Source organism: Hyperolius riggenbachi, chromosome 5 (assembly GCF_040937935.1).
Source record: "Hyperolius riggenbachi isolate aHypRig1 chromosome 5, aHypRig1.pri, whole genome shotgun sequence".
NCBI classification, from domain to species: domain Eukaryota; kingdom Metazoa; phylum Chordata; class Amphibia; order Anura; family Hyperoliidae; genus Hyperolius; species Hyperolius riggenbachi.
Window position 1 is genome coordinate 347,004,846 of NC_090650.1, and position 23,186 is coordinate 347,028,031.

Below are 23,186 nucleotides of genomic sequence, written 5' to 3' on the forward strand. Positions count from 1 at the left end.
CAATCAAGCTTATCATGCTGTGCCTAATCTTTCAGAGCCAAAGGAAAGTTTCAAGTTTAGTTCCACTTAAGATTCAAATAATTTTTATCAGAAAATAGGCACAAGATAAATCGTGTACAGACAATGAATTAAAAGTGTTGAAGTAGGCTGAAGGGGGTAGAGAGAACTTATCCAATATCTCCCATGAAATATATAGCCTGGACCGACGGAGATAGTGACTAAGTTGAGAGGCGTTCCTGTTTCTGGCCCAAGAAAAGCTAGGCATTTGACCAGGAGGAAAGTCAGGGCTACTGCAAGCATCAGTGTGTTGTAATACCTTGGATTGTAGACCCAGCCTGTGTCTAGATTTTTTCCAAATGCTTATGGTAAAGTGCATGGTAGGGCTCAGCTGCTTAAGGCCCCTAAAGTCCCTTAAAGTGGATCCGAGGTGAACTTTTACTCATTGCATAATTGTGTTCTTTTCCTATTGTTTCATAGGGCATTCCTCAAGCCAAATACTTTTTTGTTTCTGTTTTAATACTCTAATTCCCTATAAACTAAATAAACCACGCCCACAGGTTTTCAGAGAGCCTTGGCAGTGGCAGGGGCTCATGGGAGCTCAGTCTGGGCAGGAGGAGGAGAAGGTGTTACTACTAGCCATTGATTTCAGAGGCAGAGGGGAGGAGGGAGGAGGGGGATTAGGTTTTTTTTTCACAGGCTGAGTGCTCAAGATACAGATAAGCCTGCCTCTGTGTAATGTTTACAAACAACATGGCTGCTGTCATTGTATCACAGGAAGAAATAATCATTTTCTATTAAAGCTGTTTGCAGCTAGATTTGCTATGTAAACTATCTAAACTTTAGATAAGATATATAGACAAGTTACTTGTTATAGTTAGTTTTTCATCTCGGATCCGCTTTAAGGATGACCAGGTCAGTGCTGACAGCAAGGCTGGATTACAAAAAAGGATTCCGTCTCCACCCATAGTGAGGCATGCTCCCCCCCAAAAAATCTGTTCTAGCTGTGCAGCCCTGAAAATAGAGGTCAGGGAGGGACAGGCCACCTTGAGCACTTAACTGAAACATAGCTGACCGGGATACTTGCAGCCTCTTACCCATCCACACAAACGTAAAGATATTGGACTGTAGAGGTTTCAGGACCTGCTTAGTGACCTTCACAGGTCCTAAAGCGATAAAGAATCTTTGGCAGAAGAGCCATACAAACTGAATTTACTCTCCCCAGCCATGAGATAGAAAGGAGAACGCCAGTCTGACATCAACTTGACCAAGCCCGCAAACATAGGGACATAGTTGGTCACAAAGAGTTACCCATATGTATCAGAGATTTTTACTCCTAACTACCTGAAGAATTTAGGCCTGCACTGTAAGCCAAAGGTGGTGGAGATATGCGTTGTTTAGGCATCAGTAAAGTTACAGAAAAGGGCCTCTGATTTGAAGACTGAGATGACGTCTGGACAATAGACCAAATACCTTTATCAGGGCAAACAGATTAGGCTGTATGTTTCTTTATGTCACATGCTAAAATGTATTATTTTTCTGTACATTTATTTGCAACCACAGCTTTGCCTGCTTGGCCTGACCCTGTCTTTCGGCATATGCTTAGTATAAAGTGGAATTATTTCAGTAATTAAGAGCAGGTGGTAATATTAACATTTATACATTCAAATAATAATGCTCGCTGTTTTACATGAAAGAGCCTGCTCATATATTCCATTTTCCTCTTCCCTTTGGTGCTCGCTGTCTAATATTTTAGTCACTGTTCAATTTCACCCTCCCCCTGTGTTACCTACACTCTCAGTGAGTTAATCACAGTTTGCATGCTGCAAATTACTATGCCGTCACATTAGGTCATGCCCTTTCTCTGTTAATTATGTTCTCTTTAGGCCTTAATCAATATGTTGTGAACACATATTTCTGTACTCCTGAAGAATTTAGAGGTGTGATGTTGATACACCAGGGAGCTTCTTTCTTTCTTCTTAAAGAGATCCCCAGGCGGGTATTTTAAATCTTAAGAGGACAGAGAGGCATGTTCTGTGCATAATCACATGCCTCTGTGTCTCTCTATTGCCGCCTCAAGCTCCCCACAGGGGTCTGCTGTGCCCCCTTGAAAAAAGCGCCAGGCTAGCGACAATCTGCAGCCTGTCATTCAGTCAGCGCCCCCCTACCTCTGTCCCCATCGCTGCGGGAGAGCACTGAATGAGTGACAGGCTGCAGGTAAATAAAAGGCTAGCAACAAGCAGATTGTCGCTAGCCTGGCGCTTTTTTCAGGGGGGCACAGCAGACCCCGAGGGGGACTAGAGGCGCAATAGAGAGACACATGTGATTATGCACAGAACATGCCTCTGTGTCCTTTTAAGATTTAAAATACCCGCCTCGGGTTCTCTTTAACCTCCTTGCCGGTTATCCCGAACTCAGTTCGGGGTAACCTGCGCGGGAGGATTTCTCAGGCCCCGCTGGGCCGATTTGCATATTTTTTTTTGTTACAAGCAGCTAGCACTTTGCTAGCTGCTTGTAACTTCCGATCGCCGCCGCTCGCCGCCGATCTGCCGCAATCCACCGCGCCGAGTCGCACCCCCCCCGCCCCAGACCCCTAGGCTCGCTGCATTATTTAAAAAACAAAACAAAAAAAAACCTCCTGCGCTGCCTCCTTGCCGGAGGAATTGAACCGGCAAGGAGGTTAAAGTCAACATCCACTAACAATAAAGAGAGCTTTACTAAATGACTTAAAGGGAACCATAGATGAAAAAAATAAAGATTGTATACATACCTGGGGCTTCCTCCAGCCCCATATGCTCCGATCGCTCCCACGCCGCCATCCTCCTCTGCCCGCAGCTACGAGAACCGGGTCCCCGCTGTTCCGTCAGTCGGAGCCAGTCTAAGCGCAAGGGAAGTGCGCTGTTTGCATATCTCTGCAGCAGCCGCTGGAGAGATGCGTAGAGGGCGCACTTCTCCTGCGTAGCTGGCTCCGATGACGTCAGTGACGGGAATCGGTTCGTGCAGACAGTGGAGGACGGCGGCATGGGATCGATCAGAGCGTACGGGGCTGGAGGAAGCCCCAGGTGTATGTATAACATCTTTTTCATTTTCCCGTCTCAGGTTCATCTCTGGTTCCCTTTAATACATTACACTGTCTAATTTTTACATATATTACTTTATAAGTTATTTAGTTAGTTTTTGCCCATTGTAAAATCTGTCTTCACCTTGATTTACCCTACATTTTTAAATTTATCACAGATGTCAGCATCTTTACTGCTGGCATCACTATGGAATGTTTGTTTATAGTTTGCTGTGAAGTGAATACAAACAACATCTTGTCTCCCAGAGTGCTCTGGGGCAGAGGCCTGTGTGACATCATAGCCTAGGCTAAGCATCACTAGGAAAGTGGGGTTACATATCAATCAATATAGGAAGTGTTTCTGATGTTGAAACCAGGATATTTAACATAAAAATGGGTATTCTAAATGATTGATTACTCTAGTAAAAAAGGCATGCCCATTAAAAAATGGGAGCTAGGTCATGGCCATGGCCTCCTCCCTCCCCAACAGAAGCCACGCTCACCTTTCCCCCATCACTGTCCGAAGTCGGCCCGCATGCATGCTAGGCACAACGGACACAGGGACACAGTGACAGGGGTTTTATTATACAGGATTTAGTCAGTGTTTGTCCTTTGGAAAATCTTTCCTCTCCCTGATTTACATTCTGAAATTTATCACTGGTGGTGACAGCTTAAGTTCTGCCATTCAATCTGTACAGAAAGTTCTTTTACTGAAAGTTTCATGTACACAGGGAAATATCGCTTGCTTGACAGTTGGAAAAAGCAATGAGGTTCACAGACAGTACACTGTCAGGACTGGTCGCACAGACACAGGGACACAGGAGGACGCAGAGACAGGGGTTTTATTATATAGGATTCTAGGAACAGGTGTCACAGCTCCACCCCACCAAAGAACAGCAAAATGACTAAATAACTGTAATATAAAAAATGAAGATAAAGAGCTTAGGCATCTGTGACTCATAATATATTACACTACCGGAAATAGTACTGGCAAAACAGACACACTCACCCTTTACCCAAAGGGGCTAAAGCCAATATGTACTGAAATTGGTTACGGTTGATAACCTGACCCTCATAGATGAAAGGGTACACAAGTCTGTGCTACCCCCATGTCTGAGATACTAATTCTAAAAACACATAAAAAAAAATATGTTATCATGCAATCAGTGGTGTGGTAAGATAGTGTGAGGGAAAAGGGTCTTTGCAAATCCCCCACCTGATAGTTAGTGGGGTGTAGCTATCTCCTCCCAACACACTCCACAAACTATGATTTGAGTACTGTATACAAGTCAAAGTATTAATGGTACCTATACTGGTCTTATAATAGAAGGCTAGGATCCTCAATAAACACACCATATAGTAATAATGCGGTGCATGTGTACGAGGAAAATTTGTATTGTAGCCAAATAGAGACCCCCATAGGGGTCAAACAGTATAGGTAACACTCCTTCACGGGAGGTATACTGGGGTATCATCACAAAAGGAAAAGAAAAGGGTGCATTCAGTGTATATACAATAATAAGGTGCCACTCAACAATTGTTTCACCCCTGTAGCGGGGCGTCGTCAGGAGAACTTAGTGCACAAATCATAATACAAGTACAGAATCCCCCCACCAACCGATAGAACTTCCCCCAGAAAACAGCCCAGATCAGAGCTCAGCTCTGTGACTCATAAGGAACCATAGGTCCTGCATTGCACCACAGCCTAAACTAGGATAACCACAGCAACGCATACTAACATAATTTATGCAGTACTGGTTTACCCCATACCTATTTGACATACTCCAACAGTAAAGAGGACTGGCAGCTATAATAATATGAATCTCCATTTAAGGAACCCATGAACGATAGGACTTAAGTGTGTCATGTTACAGAGATGTGGCAAGATTGTATAATCAAGTTTGTATCATTGATGGACATCTGAAGAAATGGTTCTTACAACAAAGCCTTTCCTTGATGTTTCTCCTGCTACTTAATCACATTCTCTTAGCAACCACTACTCGGTTTTAAGGAAAAGTCTCCTAGTGAGGCTGTCTGATGTGTTCCCTGAATTCAGTTCTTCTTTGGCCTGTTTAGCTCATATTGTCAGATTATTGTCAGAATTTTTTTACGTGTTATTCACAGCCCTCTGTGTTATGATGAGCAAAGAGGGATCCGCAGACCAGAACAGGTTGAAGTAAAAAGGCTAATATTTATTTGAAAAATCCACAGACAGTGCAATAAAATCACAGGATCAACTCACGCGTTGAACTACGATTAAGGGCAGATGGTAGGCCCGATACGCGTGAGTTGATCCTGTGATTTTATTGCACTGTCTGTGGATTTTTCAAATAAATATTAGCCTTTTTACTTCAACCTGTTCTGGTCTGCGGATCCCTCTTTGCTCATCATTTCCGTTATGGCTTGGCTCGCCTGATCCTGCAACGACTGGTATGATGTTTGGGGGTACAGAGCGTTTATGAACTTTTTCTGTTCCTCTGTGTTATGGCTGTGAAATTATTAAAACTATATTAAAATAACTCAGATAACAAAGTCCCTTCATATGAAACAAACCTTAAGATCTGAGAATTCTTCACTTAATGGTATTTTAAAAATAGGGATCCAGAGAAATAATTTTACAGTATTTATGCATTTATCAGACCCTGTTTACCAAGGAATTGTCAGTCCCTACACTGTTATACACTTGTATAAGACACATTAATACATACATTAGGTATAACTTCAGGTGCAAGTTTATTAACCTAGTAATATGTTTTGGGGTTTCTGGGAGCAATCAGTGTACCCAGATGTAACTGGAGCCAAGAGTAGAAGACATAGTCCATGCAAATAATTCTCCAAGCAATAATCAAATGTAGGAATGTAAAGCCACATACAGAAGTGAAGTGCTTGTCACACAATTCATTTACAATTTACAGTCACTATAGGGCTTATTTAATAAGGCTGTACAACATGAAAAACCCATTATCCCTTTCTCCTGCAGGGCAAATAATGAAACTCAATGAACTTTACTCATGTGGCTGGAAGCCAGAGTAAAGTTATTTTTTGTTCTAAGATAGGTTTTGGATTTACAAGAGTAGAACACTGCATGGAATAGAGAAGAGAGACAATATAGCAGCTTTACTATATGCCATTTTATTTACATAGTCAACTGAAGAAAGATTTTCATTAAAATAAGTGTTTTCTCTTTGCAACAAAGAGTTCTGGGAAATGTAAAAAAAAAAATGGTTGCTTGCATGCTGTCGTGTATGCATGTTAATCCAGTAACTCATGTAAAAGACACTCCATGCATCAATTTTAATAGTAGTTGGAAATAGGCTACAATATAATATAGTAATTAACATATTCAGAATCTCAGTTCAATACCTAAATGTATCACAGAACATCTCCACCTCAGGTAAGTAAATATCTATGTACTAATCACTACAATTGCCTTGTGCCTCAAGTGCACCAACACAAGCATGCACCTACTGGAAGTGAAGTGCCCCGATTATAAGTAAAGCACCCTCCAGTAAGAATTGCCTTCCAAGAGGCTCATCAGCAATATATCAGATGTGCCTTATTGAACCATAGTAATAATAGATGATGAGGTCGGCCCTAAATGCATCGCATTTTTCTAAAATTTGTATAGTATCCAGCATTAGAAAAATGAGGCACTATTCCACTGATTTAAGGGTTTAACCAGCAATCCAGCACAGACAAATTAGACTTTTTTGGGGTGATATTTGTTTTCAGCATTTTATTATTCATTTTAAAGGGGAAAACAAAGGGGAAAAAAGAAAAATCCATATTAGTTATAGTTTTTAAATAAATAACTACTGTACATAAAACCCACACATTTTCTTTGCCCATTTGTCCTGGTTACTACAATGTTTAATTATGTTCCTACTAGAACAATGTATAGCAACAATATATTATTTGGAAGTAAAGGTGTACTTTTTTCTGTTTTTGTGTATTTTGTACCCGATTCATAATTACAAGCCCTTATTTGCAAAATATTGGTAACATACCCTCGTGGCATACAGAGTAAAAGGCTTAGTCCCTAAAGTAAGTATTTATGTTTTTTTTTCAAATGCTGCCCCTTTGTTTTTGTTTTTAACAAGTGTATTATTTTAGTAACTATGGTGGACAGAGGAGGGGGGAGGGAGTGGTTAATGTATTTTTATTTAATTTATGCAGTGTAAAATTAAGGGCACAATTTGTATTTTTAATATAACATATGATCCCATTCATGAATCACAGATTGTCAAGTCCTGGTGGGTGCGGATGCGTGTGCACAGCAGCGGCAACCAACGCATTAAAACGTCCTGTTGCCGTTAACGGGGCAAACATGATTTTGATCAAGATGGCGCCGTAAGAGGGTTGCCTGGCACACAGGGCTCCGGCCTTTCTACTCTTCTGTCCCCTTTCCCCCCAACAGAGCCATCTCATTTTCGCTGGATGGATCCCCCCTGCCCCTGGGGATCCCGGGATGCAGTGCTGGGCTTCCTGGACATCCAGGGCGCACTGTGAGTCAGCGCTGCAGGAGCTGGCTACGGGATGGCCGCCCACGTGGTCTGTGGTCAGCTGCAGAGCCGGATCAGCTGAGCGGGATCGACGCGGAGGGACACGCAGAGGGACCAGCGAAGAGCTCCCAGCGGCACCTCCTCGGCTCCAGCATCGGGGAGTGCACCCAGCGCAAGCACGAGACGCCGCTCGGTGCAGCCATGCGGTCGCACCACATGCCTGCCAGGACGCGGGCTGGGGATGTCGGAGACTCGCTCGGGAGGATCGCTGGACCAGCTGAGCGGCCGCCGCCCACGTGGTGGCCCAGGAGCCTCGCTGCCTCAGTCTGGCTGCCCACGTGCCCGGATCTCCGCATCGGAGCTTCGTTGCCACTGCTGCCGGGTAAGGGGGACTCCACCTGAGCACACGCAGGCCACCTCTCCCCCCGTCCAAGCTGCAGCCACATTGGGAGGACCTCCCTTGATGGGGCCACTACCAATGAGATCGTCACCCCCACATCCAGCCCTCAAATTGCGGCCACATCTACACTCCACCAGTTCCCCTCTGCCTGCAACCATCATAAATGGGGACTCTGGACCTGACCAGCCCAGACCGGGCACCAAGCCAGAACTTTGCAGGACCTGACCCGCCCAGACCGGGCACCAAGTCAGAACTTTGCTAAGCGTGACCCCTCTTGGTGATCCCCTCAGTTCGGCTAGGAGCACTGTTCATCGGACTGTACACATCTGCAGTCCTAAAGGGGACTCTCTGTCTCTGTCTCTCTCCTCTTTAGCTATCCATTCTCTCTCTCTCAGTTGCTTTCCCAGTTTCCTTCTCTCTACTTTCGTGGACAATCGGTGCACCTGTCTTGTTGGGAGCGTGTCGCTGTGTAGCGTCCAGTGCCGAAAATGGCAGCGCTCAGATCAGCTCTCAGGCTGCTCCTCCAGTCCCACTCTTTTCTGTTCCTACTATCAATGTATGCTTTGCTATGTTTTTTTTTTGTATTTACGTTAAATGTACGTGTATGCTGTAACGCTCTGTTTTTGCTTTTTAGTTTTGCTTTTATATTTTATACGTATGACCCATGCTTGACTGCATGTGACGCTGCACTCTGCTTAATTGTACGCACAAGCTGTAATGTTGTCCTAAGTATGCTTGTCTCACGTCTATGTATGTGCCATGCTTAACTGTATGCTATTTCTTGTCTCTTCACCAACGACCCTGTATGTGCCAAAACCAATTCCGGGTACAACCCACCGGTTGTACTTGGCGATAATAAACTCTGATTCTGATTCTGATTCTGATGATGTTTCCATTAGGTAGTTAAGTCAGGTACAGTTCTGGTCCATGTAGCTGTTATGGTGTCTAGTGTTATTGGAGTCCCATTCTTGTCTTAGCACAGGATCAGTATGCCAGACGTAATTACTCAATGATTTTGGAAACAAATTTGTGTAGGTTTCATTTATAATGGTTAGAGCATTTAACCCTATCATGTAGAGTTGTATCTACAACAGTACGGCGAAGGAAAAATATGGTCTGGCTATATTTAGTTCATCTTGATAACTGAAAGACCAGAGATGGCAGACAATTTAGCATAAAGTATTTCTAAGAAAAGATCCCATAGGTGTCTAAAAATGGCATTATTCTTATGACTATGTTGGAAGAAAGTCATCAATGTCTAAAACTGAATCAGTAAACGACAGTTATTTCTAACCCTCTCTGAAATCTGCATGATCGTAGTGCTTATAACATCAGGATATTTAGCAGAAAACGTACTTGTTTCTGTTCCTCTCCAAGTCCATCCCACATAGAGGCCACTATTTTGGATACTTCTCCAAAGGTAGCATTGGGATTTTGGCCTTTTATAGCTGCTTGAGTATCCCGAAAAAATAATGCATAGGCAGACACTGGCTTCTGGGGCTCATTTGGATCCTTCTTCTTCTTCTTTTTAGGAGTTTTTGGCTTCTTTGCCGTGTCAGGGGCTGGCCGCTTTTCTGCTCCACTAATCTGTATGAAGAAGATTAATACAACAGGTTCAGACAAAATGTTTAATGAACAAATGACACTACTGCAATAATAAAAATAACACAGAGGTTGTTGTGTTTACAGTCAGTTTTGGAAATATAAATATAGATGGCTGCAAACTGAAATGGAAAAGTAATTTTAATTACATTAAACAGCATTTTCAGAGAGAAAAAGAACTTCACATTAAAAAACTAATAATTAGCAACCACAAATGGCAGACAACTAAATCTCGGTGTTCGCTAGACCACAGCCTGGCCACAGACTGTCACAGCGGATTTGGGAGCTGTGACTATCCCACGTTTTCAGTTGGTGTCCATTGTAATGAATGTGTCATAGATAGCAAGCTATCTGTGATATGTCCAAAATCTGTCCAGTGTCCTGAAAAGTCATGCAACTGACATAATAGAAATGATCTAACATTTGAGGGCTGTTTCACATTAAGAGCGCTTTTAAAGAGCTTTTCAGATCGTCCAGTGTTTTGGAGGAGTGCTTGGACAATGAATCCTTTGGATTGCAGCTTATGTGGAAATAGCATGGTGTGGGCGTAACATCGTAGGTTGGTGTAGGGGTGAAACGGCGTTACCCAAGCCAGCCCAGCGGCGTGCACATGGAGTAGATCCCGCTAAAACTCTGTGTGATTTTATTCATAATTTTCTTGTGAGTGTGCATTCTTATTCATATTACATTTCCTATACATTTTGACACTATGGTGGCATGTTTTTTGTGCTAGAAGAAGCAGTGTAAGAGAGTCCTGAGAGACAGGGGTGGCCTAGATGACCCCAATGTGCTGTGAAGAGATCTAGCAGGGGATCACGTATATAGAGTGAGTGCTTCTTCTGAGGGTAAGGTGGTGGTGTCTCACTACCAAATAGTGTAAAGGTTGCCTTCTCGGATGTGGACCTGTAATCCACTGTGGTGTTATTTGGTGGAAGAATATTGTGTTTTGTCTGCATAAGGATGTAAGTTGTCTAAGTGCGTTATCATAATATTACATATTGGACTTTTATTTTGTGCTGTTTGAAGCGTGACACCAAGATTGTTAATCAGTTTTTGCACCTTCTACCCAAGTGGTTTATTGTGTCAGCGCAGCATATATCTGTCATAAATCCTATGGACTATTTCACACCAAATCACTATAAAATAAGTGCTAGCGTTTTTGGTGTTGAACAGTCCTAAGGCCTGGAACCACCATACATGTATGTTCACTTAATTTTTCTTTCAGTTCAGGTTTGCTTTAAAACTCTTCAAGGACTTTAGGCCTGCCCGTTAAGTTAGTGCAGTGCTATCATTGGAGAGGATGGTGTATAAAAAGATCAGGATTAGATGTAAAAAAACACTCACTATTGTCAGTAGGGTGGAAGTGTGACACACAACTGTGGGTAAAATAAAATACAAAAACACACTAGATCAATATAAAAACTTCCTGAGGCTCTAGAGTTGATTACTCTGCATTTCCATCTGTCTCTTTGTCTACTGATTGGAATGATGTATGTACAGTGTGTTTAGCAGAAGGATATATGTATAGATTGTTAATGCAAGATAAATTGTTGTGTTGTGCAGTATGGCTTGTGTGCATTTTGTTGAGTTATTGATGTTTTCTGCCAAAGAGGCACTGTATCCTATTTTATTTTATGCTGAAACTGCTTTATGTATAGAAATGTGCTGACCTCATCCACAAAGAAAATGATTTAAGTTGTGTATTTCCTTACATAATTATTGTTTAACAACAGAAGAGCATATCTGTGTAATATACTGCAGTGCATAGCAAGTTTATTGCCCTTAGCAAACAGTGACATGTCTGCATTAACTTGGTAGCCTCTATTAAACAACTAACTTCTAAAAGTGTACTGGTTGACATGGGCAGTCTGTGTTATTGTTAAAGTGACCCTGTAGTAGGATGGATATGGGGCTACCAAATGTATGTCCTGTATGGCTTTCTTCCCACTATGTACTGTCTTTCCCTGAAAATAAGACACTGTCTTATATTCTTTTTTCCTTAAAAATTTGTCCTAGGTCTTATTTTCGGGGAGGTCTTAAATATTTTTCCCTCTTGTGCTTCCCGATTCCCCCACCTCCACTTTACCTTCTGCTGACCCTCTCCTCCAGAAAGTCGCACTGCCCACCGACATACCTCTACTGCAGATCAGCATAGTAAACTGCTGATTCCCGCACCGCCGCTTGTGGCCCCATTCTGCCCTGCCTGGCGGAATAACTTTCAAACCGCAGATCAGCAGTAAAGTGTGGTGAAGAAAGCTAGTTACACTGTAACAGCACTTCCGTGTACAGGAAGTAAACAGAGATGTCACTTCCTGTACACGGAAGTGCTGTTACAGTATAACTAGCTTTCTTCACCACACTTTACTGCTGATCTGCGGTTTGAAAATAATGCCGGCAGGCAGGGCAGAATGGGGCCACAAGCGGCGGTGCGGAATCAGCAGTTTACCACCTTGATCTGCAGTAGAGGTCCTGGTATGTTGGCGGGCAGTGCGACTTTCTGTAGGAGCCGGGAGGGGTCGGCAGGAGGTAAGGGTAGGTCTTATATTTCGAGCAAGCTCGAAATATGTTCTAGGTCATACTTTAGGAGGATGTCCTACTTTCGGGGAAACACGGTATGTTGTACAATAATGCAACATAATCATAGAACCACGCTGTTTGTGCTGTGGTAGTCAGACACTTCTGAAACCTAGAACTAAAGCTTGACAAAGGGCTATACGCTCAAAACAGCATGGCTGTCGCTGTAAAAAGATCTTGGTTCTGTAACATTTCAAATACTTATGCTATAACTACTAATAAAGAGAAAATGAAGGTTTAAATGGTCCCAATTTTATTGTGTTTCGTGACATATGACTATTTATGACCATAATATTAAAGTGATGTTTGTTATCATATATTGATTTTCTGGGCCTTTAAACCCTCATTTTTTGTTTTGTTTTCAAGTTGATTTGTGGATGATTATTAAAGCGGTGGCTACTACTTTGAATAGTGTTGTTTCATTTACTGATAAAGTGATACGATTTACATGGTAGTGTCCGCCTTTTACACTTGGTACATTTGGAATGGCATGGGGTAGTGGCAAAGCACATCAATTAGGAGAAGTTTTTTTGGACCATTGATGTTATCTATATGAAATATTACACATACCGGTACATAAATCAGAATAGTGTAATCTGAAAGCGTAGGCATTAGAAACAGCATGAAGTTAGCATAAAGCAGTTCACAACAGTCTTGCTACATATTATGAGTATTACTATACAAGAGGCTGTAGCTTCATACTGACTAGGAAAGAAAAGAAAGGTAGAACTAGTTTCCTAACCATTAGGATAGGTTGGTGGTATTGGTGAGAAGAGTAATAAATAACCAATGTACCCACTAATTATAACTGTACCAACTGGGTAATGGATTTTTCTTTCCTTGTTGGTCATGTTCTCTTTCAGTCCCATTGTCTCCTAAGTGACGAACCAGTATTTTTAAGTGTGTCCTCAGTCCCTGGGGAAGAGGGTGTTAAAGTGCACTCAAAACCTCTCTTTCTGTCAATGTGGTCCCATTGGACTGAGGCCACTTTCACTTTCTATACGTGTTGTCCCAGCAACTATCAATAAAGTGTAGTGCCAGTGTCGATGTGTGATCCCAATGTGTCACTGGTCAAGTGCACAATCTGTCTAAAGGTGGCCACTAATATTACATTTTTTTATCCAATTTTACCAAATACAGGTAGCGAATACATTGAATGGATAATTTGAGTAGTCCCTTATATTACACAGAAATGGTAAGATTGGATGAAAAAGATTGGATAGTGGCCACCTTCAGGATGGCCATTAACTGTACAATATTTTCATAAGACGCGATCAGTTAGATTTGAGGTATTGAAAGTAATTTGAAGGTAACCATCGGTTGTTCTCATCAACTGGACTTTCTCTGTTACAAATCTCTCTGCAGAATCCAACATTTTGATCAACAAGCTTTTCTGTTATAATTGGCCATAGAATCGTTTCAGGTTGATTTTTGACACATACAGTGTGGTTTTCTGTACAATTCGATCATAAAAATCGGATCAAAAGATTGAATCTGAGGAAAATATTGTACCGCTAATAGGCACTTTAATTAATCCTAGTCTCTGTAAAAATTCACCAAGCATCTCTAGTCTCTGGCAGTCATCATAGTATGATCAGAGTCTAAGCTAATGGCCAGAAGACATTGAAATGCTGGTGGTGACTTTCAAAAGCTGTGAATATACTATGGAGAGAGGTGGACAACCTGGATACAATTGAAAAACAAATAAAAGGCTGAGGCACGTTTTGGTGGGTTCTTAGGGAGCTGGGATACAGTACATGTGCTGGAAAACTGGGACACAACCCCGGGTGCAAAAAAAGCTGGGGCACATATGGTGGAAATCATAGGCAGCTGGGACACAACCCGGTTGCACAGAAAATCTGGGGCAAATATGGTGGGACCACAGGAAGCTGGGACACTACATGGGGCACAGAAAAACGTGGGCACATAATGTGGAGCCACGCAAAGGGGCACAGGAAAGTTGAGAAAAAATTACATGGTACAGGAAAGTTGTGCTCCATTCCAGTGGTACAAAAAAAATAGGCAACATTTTGGTGAGGCTGTGTAAAGCTGGGACATAACACCAGGGATTGTAAAGCTGGGAGACAATACACAGTGAAAAGCCATTTTCTCTTTTGGCCTGATGATATTTTGATTTCCCAGCATGCATTCTGAGAAAAAACTCCCGGAATACATGCTCTCATTTGTCAGAACTGTTCTAATTGATGTGTGAGCGAAATAATAATAATACAGTAGAGGTGCAGTTTAGCAAAACTTCCAGAGAAGTATGTGAATGATTACACCAACAATGAAACTATTTTACTTGAGCACTGTAAAGTAGCATTCATTACCAAAGCAGCAGAAATATTTAGTGACAGTGACAGCTTCAACAATAAGGAAATGAATAGCTCTCCCAGAGATCTGTTTTTGCATGTGATAACCATTATATTAAAAGGCCTTATTTACATGGAAATTGTCATTCTATTTGGGAACACAAAAAGGTACTTCTAACATGCCTACAATGCCTTGAGAAAAATGGATTATGTAATTACAGGCTATCATTCATAGGAAAAATTACAAGTTCTTTGTTTGTCTTTTGTCTGTGGTCACATAACACTGTTTTTCTAAGAAACGTGTCCTCAAGTATAATAATATGTACACTAATCTGAAAACCCTATTATGCAAGCACAAAGGTGAAAATATCAGGGTTTTTTTCAATAGTCTACAGATGTCACTATGCACAGATGTAAGAACATATTTCCACGTACCAATATATAGTAACCACTTAATAATAATAACATTGTCTCTACATTAGCAGTAATTTATTCTAGAGAAGAGTATAAGTTTAAGGCCGAACCTAAGGGAGAAATGGACCTAGTCTTATGTAGATACATTATTACAAAGCTTGATTGTATACGCTCCTTGATTAGCAAATATCAGATACATCACATTTAAACTATCTAGTCAGGCTCAGTGCCAGGAGTCATTTCCTTTAGTAGAGACCTCCATAGCTGTGTTTTGCAATTTTCTCAGAAAGCTCAACCAGTGCATTGGGGTTGAATCAAAAAGTGCTGGTAAAATAGATGTGTGTACATAGTGCACATCCGTTTTACTGGTGTTTATGATAGCTGTGCTGTGTGCACAATGCACATTACATTGCTTGCTTAAAGGGGCACTATGGCGAAAATTTTTAAAATTTTAAATATGTGCAAACATCTACAAATAAGAAGTACATTTTTCCAGAGTAAAATGAGCCATAAATTACCTTTCTCCTAGGTTGCTGTCACTTACAGTAGGTAGTATAAATCTGACATAAGTCCATCTCTTCATAGGGGATTCTCAGAGATGTATTTATTTTCAAAAGCACTTAGTGAATGGCAGTTGCTCTGTCCAACTGCCAAAAAACTGTATAGCGAGCAGGGAAGCTGGCTAGCATCATTGTTTAAATCCTTTTTAGGGAATATCTTTATAAAGAATAAAAGCCTTGCTGAGAATCCCCTATGAAGAGATGGACTAGTCCACAACCTGTCACTTCTGTCAGATTTCTACTGCCTACTGTAAGTGACAGCAACATAGGAGAGAAGTAATTCATGGTTAATTTTACTCTGGAAAAAAACATACTTCTTATTTGTCTATGTTTGCACATATTTTACATTTTTAATTTTTTTTGCCATAGTGCCCCTTTAAGCAAGCAATGTAATGTGCATTGGGCACACAGCACAGTTATCATTATGTACACAACATGTGCATCACATTATGTATGTCATATGGTTTTCTTGCAAAGACAAAAATGGCAAACTGAGTGAGAGCCCATTATAGGGTAGTATACACTGATGATGAATAGTGATGGGCGAACAGTGTTCGCCACTGTTCGGGTTCGCCCGGATTTTGGCCTGTTCGGGTTCGGTTCGGCACCCCCCGAACACCTCATGGTGTTCGGGATGGTGCTCGGCCACGCTGCCCGAACCCAAACAGGCCTTCTTTGTTCGGCCGAACACAGCCGTGTCCGGCCGAACATAGCCCCTATAGGGTCCCAGCATAAAGGGAGAGCATGCCCCGAGCGCGGGGGGGTCGGAAATGCCCCCCACCCCTCCCCGCTAAGCTCTCCCTTCTGCTGGACCCTATAAAATTAAATCTAAGTCCCCCGAAGGTACCTTGCAGGCTGGCAGGAGGAGGGCAGGAAGCGGGCAGCCGGAGAGCATAGGCGCTAGTACCATCTGGTACTTCCGCCCTCTCTCTGACGCACTTCCTGTTTACTTTTGTAAGTCGCGTCAAGAGACAGCAGGAGTACCGCGATGACGCGTACGAGGGTACGTGTCATCATGTAGATGACGCGTACCCTTGTACGCGTCATCGCGGTACTTCTGCTCTCTCTTCACGTGACTTACAAATGTAAACAGGAAGTGCATCAGAGAGAGGGTGGAAGTATCAGATGGTACTAGTGCCTATGCTCTCCGGCTGCCCGCTTCCTGCCCTCCTCCTGCCAGCCTGCAAGGTACCTTCGGGGCAGTAGAAAGTGAGTTCCGCACAATGTCAGTAGAATCAATTCGGCTTTATTGTATCAAACACATGAAAAAGCTAAAATCCATCACCACATGCTGACATGTTTCGGACGTTACACGTCCTTAATCATAGCACAGGTGCAAGTGAACGAGGGTGGCCCTTAAATAAAGTGAAACCACACCCAGTAACACATGCTCAAAACCCCACCCTCACAAAAAGGTGTATCATAAAAGATTGGGGATAACCCCTATCACAAACAATTAGAATAAAAACATAATAACATATGATTAGATACGTTGAAAAACTATGCAGCAGAAAATATGGCAAAAAGTAACACAGTACTGAATGCATGATATAATATAAGACAGGCAAAAGAGGATAAAACAAAACAGAAACAGTGTATCTATCAAGTAACTGAGTGTAGGTCCCATCTAGCATTAAGGCCTCTTGGTGAGCGTGTCCCCAACTGAAAAATCCAAAATGCTTCCCGAGTGAGGAGACGTTTGTACACATCGCCTCCTCTCTGGGATCTATTAACACGCTCAATGCCCTGAAATGAAAAGGAGGACATATCCCCTGCATGGACCAGTCTAAAATGTTTAGCCACATTGGAAATCTCTGTGGTAAACCAACCGGCCCCCCTGTAGTGTTCACTGATCCGTTGTCTGAGGTGTCGAGTAGTACACCCCACATACTGTACCCGACATACGGCACATGAGATAAGGTAAACAACGGACTTGGTATGACAATTGATATATTGTTTAATGGGAAAACTTTTCCCATTAAAAAAGGAAATGGCAGAACGAGTGCAATTGTGAACACCACAGTAATTGCAGGTGGAAAAATTGCATCTGTAAGAACCGGGGACAGTTAACCAACACGGTCGGGAACTACCAGTGGAAAACAAACTGGGCGACAAAATACTCCCCAATGTAGGGGCCTTTCTGCTGGCAAAACTGACTCCCTGTTTGATAATCACATTGAGAGTATCATCAGCCTGCAAAACTGGCAGACATTTCTTAACGATCTGTACAACCTGCTTGTACTCTTCACTAAATGTAGTCACGAATACTGTGTCTTTTTGAGATCGTGAACGTGCCACCCGGGAACTGGGACGTAAAAGTTCCTCCCTAGTTCTCGTAAGGGCCTGCCTCCTCCCCCTCTGAATCATCCAATTGGGATACCCACGCTCCGCAAGACGGGAACCTACAGTGTCCAGCTCCACCCCAAGAGCAGAAGCATCTGAGCAATTCCTGCGAATCCGGATGGACTCGCCCACCGGGACCACCCGAATGGTATGGAAGGGATGACAACTGTTAGCTCTCAGGGTGGAGTTGCCACTGCAGGACTTGCGGTATGTGCTGGAAACCACAGAGGCCAGGACAGAATCACCCCTAAGAGTGAGGTCAAGGTAATTGACCTCGGTGGGTGACCATTGGAAGGTAAAAGCAAGGTTAAGAGTATTAATGTTGGGAAAGTCAACAAACCTCGCCGCCTCATCATGCGTGCCGTCCCAGACGACTTAGATTTAATTTTATAGGGTCCAGCAGAAGGGAGAGCTTAGCGGGGAGGGGTGGGGGGCATTTCCGACCCCCCCCCCCGCGCTCGGGGCATGCTCTCCCTTTATGCTGGGACCCTATAGGGGCCCCAAAGGGACATGTTCGGGTTGGGTTCGGGGTTCGGCCCGAACATGCCGAATATCGGGGGCATGTTCGGCCGAACCCCCCCCGAACCCGAACATCTGGATGTTCGCCCATCACTAATGATGAACAATTTTCAGAAAGCCGGTATAAAGTAATACTTACATAGTTGGGTAACCTAAAAGGCAACCACTGTACAGGCAAGTGGAGAGAATAAACCTGACCCCACTGGGGTTAAAAAGTTGCTCTCTGCAGTAATGGGGAAAAAGGGGGTAGGTAACACCACTTCTATAAAGACTCGTACACACACCTGACTTAAGATGATTGGGGTAGCAACCACCTCAGCTGACAATCAGGAGTGTGTACGGCACCCGACAAACCCCGACAACCAAACCTGCGAACGATCCACCGAATGGATCAACCCAACCCCAGCAAGGCCATTCCCCTTCCAATCCCACTGTTTGTGCTGCACCCCCACCTACTCTGTGACCACATGCATACGCCGCTCATCATCATCCCCCCCACATAGCAACACAAGGCGTCGTCAGGTACACAGCTGGCATGTGCGTGTGCAGCCAGGCCTAGTGATGTCGTCCAAAGGGACCAGCTCTTGATACCCAATGAGAAACATCAGCTGGGCATGTTTACGCACCCTAACGAGGGATAAGCAACAAGATAATCATTGAAACAGAGGCGCTAACAAGAATTAAAATATACTAAAACCAGTTTAAAAAGGAGGTAGTGGACTTGCCTTCAGGTAGTCAGGTGCAATGGGCCATATGCAATTCACTTTTTCTCCTAAGTTTTCTCCTTGGTGATAGTTTCACACCATGGGCTTGATTCATTAAGACAAATAGCTCTAATAACCTGCTGTAAGTTGCGTTATTTAACCCTGCGTGCCTTAATGCATGCTATGTATGGTATTGCCAGCACAGAGTGCATTATTGCCTGTTATCAGAGGAGCGATTGCTATGCCCAGCATAGTGAGAGCTTGTAGCTTACGCCAGCTATTAGCCAGTAACGGGCTGGACCCCTTCGGGTCCAGTAACTTTAAAGGAAATGATCCTTGCACTCTTATTGGCCCAATAGAATGCCTGTCAAGTGATGTCACATGACAGGTAGCCTATTGGGCAATCATAGTGCGGGGATCACTTCCTTTAAAGTTACTGGAACCGAAGGGGTCCAGAGTGGGATGATCGGAGCTCCCGTTACTAACTAATAGCTAGCGTAAGCTACAAGTTTTCACTATGCTGGGCATAGCGATCGCTCCTCTGACAACAGGTAATAATGCACGCTGTGCTGGCAATAAGGTGCGCAAGGTTAAATAGCGCAGGTAATAGCAGGTTACTTGCGCTATTTGTCTTAATGAATCAAGCCCCTTGTTAATAAAATGTCTTTTAGACCTCTAACACGCGAGAATACTCAAAGAGATTTTGATAGCAGCGTTTCACCTACTTTTTGATACTTCTTTAATTGCAAAGTACTGAAAAGTTATTTTAAAAGAAGTTTAAAAATTATTTCCTAGAAGAAACCTCAGGAGAAAAATGAATTGAATGAGGGCCATGGGGTCTAAATTGAAAACAGCTTTTTTTCCACATTAAAAACTCCACATATGAGCGTCACAACCTGCCTCCTCAGGCAAAAATATTGGAGTATCTGTTTTTCCAAAGTAGAGAATTTGGAGCCTCCACAGAGACCCTTCTTCAGACCTGACATTTGAGAACAATACCTTAAAAATGTGTTGCACCATATGGCCGTTTAGGACAAATTGTGCATATTAAGTTCTTTAACTCCCTTTTTATCTTTAACTCTCTTCTTTCTTCTACTAAATACCTGTCTGAAGGTAGTCATATACTGTACATTTTTTATTCCCAATTAGACATCCAATCACTATTTACTAATCAATAGTAAATTGAAATGGTTTTAAAGATTTGTGATCAATATTACAATTGATATTAAGAGCTATAATCGATCATCGAAAGTTTGATCCGCAATGCTGGTCTTTAGTCGGTCATGAATCAATTGCACCCCGTATTGTACTTGATATCTCATGAAATCCCTCCTTTAATCCTGTGGCTAGACAAGCTTTATCTGCGATAATGTGAATGTGGTCTCACATTGAAAGCCAACAACATATATCTGCACTCTGAAAGGGTATCTGTCTGTCATGCTAATTTGTTGAAAAACTTAAGTTCTACTTTAAAGAATGGCAAAATGTACATAAGATGAATTTGACTTTATTATAGTGCAGCCTAAGAAAAACAAGCAAAACCGTAGTCGTGCCTCCAGGGCACAAATTGCAGCCTAAATATATCACATAGCCATGAAAATTGACAAATAAAAGTAGAGTTGGAGAGGAAATTTCATGCATTTATGTAAAATGAGATCAGCTTTCATGTCTTGTGGTTTATTGAGACATTGTTAAACAGAAAAAAAAAATCACCTGGGATGTTCCATCTCACTGCGCAGATTTAAAGCAAACTTTTTGAGAGAGTAAATGTACATGGAAGCAAAAGACAAAGAGATGCAGCCTTCCAAAGCATGACGGTGTAAAAATAGAGTGCACTTGAATTGTGTTTGAGCTGCTTTTGCGTTGCCTCTGCATTGTATTGATTGCATTCACAGTGACCTCAGTACAGTCCTGAAAACATTTCAAAAGCAGCAGGTCATGCTTTTATTAGATACATGCAGCACAAACAACGTTAAAAGCTCAACTTTTTCAACAAAATCTAATTTCAAACAATGTGCTACAAAAATCCTCCAACCATGTTTTTCAGCAGTTTTTCTGGCTAACAAGTGCTTATCTGATATTACACTGCTTAGCGGGCTGGAAACCCTTGAACCAGATTTACGCTGGTCATTTGGCACTCTGTTATTGACCTTATCATATAAAATGCATTGGGCCTTGTCCAAATCAGTTTTTTTTGCACTCTGCAATTAAAAAAAGTACCAAAAAGTAGGTGAAGAAGTACTGTCAAAATTATTCTGAGTATTTTCTTGCTTGCTTGTGGCTTAACCGGTTCAGCACCGCAGTGCCGAAAATCTCATGCATCCGAGCAACGTTCACCTCCCATTCATTCGCCTATAACTTTATTGCTACTTATCACAATGAATTGATTTATATCTTGTTTTTTTCCGCCACTAATTAGGCTTTCTTTGGGTAGTACATTTTGCTAAGAATTATTTTTTTCTAAATCCATTTAACAGGAAGATTAAGAAAGAAATGAAAAAAAATCATTATTTCTCAGTTTTTGGCCATTATAGTTTGAAATTAATATACGCCACTGTAATTAAAACCCATGTATTTTATTTGCCCATCTGTCCTGGTTATTACACCGTTTAAACGATGTCCCTATCACAATTTATGGTGCCGATATTTCATTTAGAAATAAAGGTGCATTTTTTCAATTTGCGTCCATCACTATTTATAAGCTTATAATTTTAAATAATATAATAACATACTCTCTTGACATGCATATTTAAAAAGTTTAGACCCTTGGGTAACTATTTATGTTTTTTTTTTTTTTATTGTATTTTTTGTATTTATTTTTTTTAATAAAAAATGTATGTGGGTAATTTTTGGTGTTGGAGGGAAACTGCCTATTTTAAATGTAAAATAGTATAATTGTTTGTTTTAAAATGTATGTTGGTGCAGTTTACTATTTGGCCACAAGATGGCCACAGTGAAAAAAGTCCTGGATGCGAACGATCTCGCATCCAGGAAGTTAAATGCATGGGAGATGTTTCCTGGGGGCAGAAATACCACGCTCTCTGGATAGAAAGCGTCGGTATTTCTGCGGGGAAGTTAGATCGGTGAATGGGAATTATATTCCCATTCACTGATCGGGGGGCTAGCGGCGGGCGCGCGCTCGGGCGCGCGCCCGATTGCGCTAACCACGCAGGGAAAGCAGCAGTGCCTTTCTGGACGAGAAAGCTCGTCCAGAAAGACCGAACTGGTTTTTAAAATGTTATTTATAATGTCAGAATATCACAGAGAAAACTAAGGAGAAAAAGTGAATTGGATCAGGCCCATTGGGCCATATGCACATCTCTCAGTCTACAGCGGTAAGCGACAGCGAGTTCTAACATTAGGTGAAGGGATCGTCACCTAATTCATTTCCATTCATCACAACTCACATGGGTGATTTAACCGTCCAGCGAGTTCTTATCTCCCTATGCAAATCTTAGTTACCCACTAAGCAGAGAAACCATGAACAAAGAGTGACAATAAATGTCTATGTACTTAAAGAGATAACAGTGGCCAATCCCTGTAATATACCACATTGAGGTCAGTTAAAGTCCAACTATACCTAAAAAAGAATAGCGTTGTAAGGGGCTAGATCCACTTTTTTTTTTAGGTTTTTCAGGGTTTTTTATGCCATCATACAAATAGCAGGGTGAGTTAGCTGCAGCGACAAGAGAGCAGTGTGATCGGTAATAGCGTGTAGCAGGCTAATTGAAATCTATGCCCTGGCAGAACTAACAGGTGCCAAAGAGGGAGTAGTTTTAAATTAGCGCGGTCTGGAATCGGTTAAATTGCTCACACCTATGTCCTGTGAACTACTAGTTCTACTGCTTAATGTAAACACAGAATTAAAGGGAACCTTAACTGAGAGGGATATGGATGTTTCATTTTAAACAATACCAGTTGCTTGGCAGTTCTTCTGATCTATTTGGCTGCAGTAGTGGCTGGATCACACACCTGAAACAAGCATGCAGCTAATCCAGTCTGACTTCAGTCAGAGCACCTGATCTGCATGCTTGTTGAGGGGCTGTGGCTGAAAGTATTATGGCCCGTACTCACGGGCTGCAAATGTTGCCTGTCGCCAGCACACGTGAGCGTGTGGGCGACAGGCCGGCGACAGCTCCTCGCCAGGTCCCTCCGCGTACACACGCGGAAGAGGGACCAGCGGCGAGACGGAAGCTGTCGC

At 42.3% G+C, this 23,186-nt stretch overlaps 1 protein-coding gene across 2 annotated transcripts in view; it reads right to left on the minus strand.

Moving 5' to 3' along the window:
* Positions 1-23,186, minus strand: part of TOX (thymocyte selection associated high mobility group box) — a 390,770-nt gene that overhangs the window by 64,830 nt on the left and 302,754 nt on the right. For both annotated transcript variants that reach the window (XM_068237428.1, XM_068237427.1), the window contains one exon: positions 9,314-9,544. In XM_068237428.1, coding sequence (XP_068093529.1) covers positions 9,314-9,544 — 231 coding nt within the window. The remainder of the gene's footprint in view (positions 1-9,313; positions 9,545-23,186) is intronic.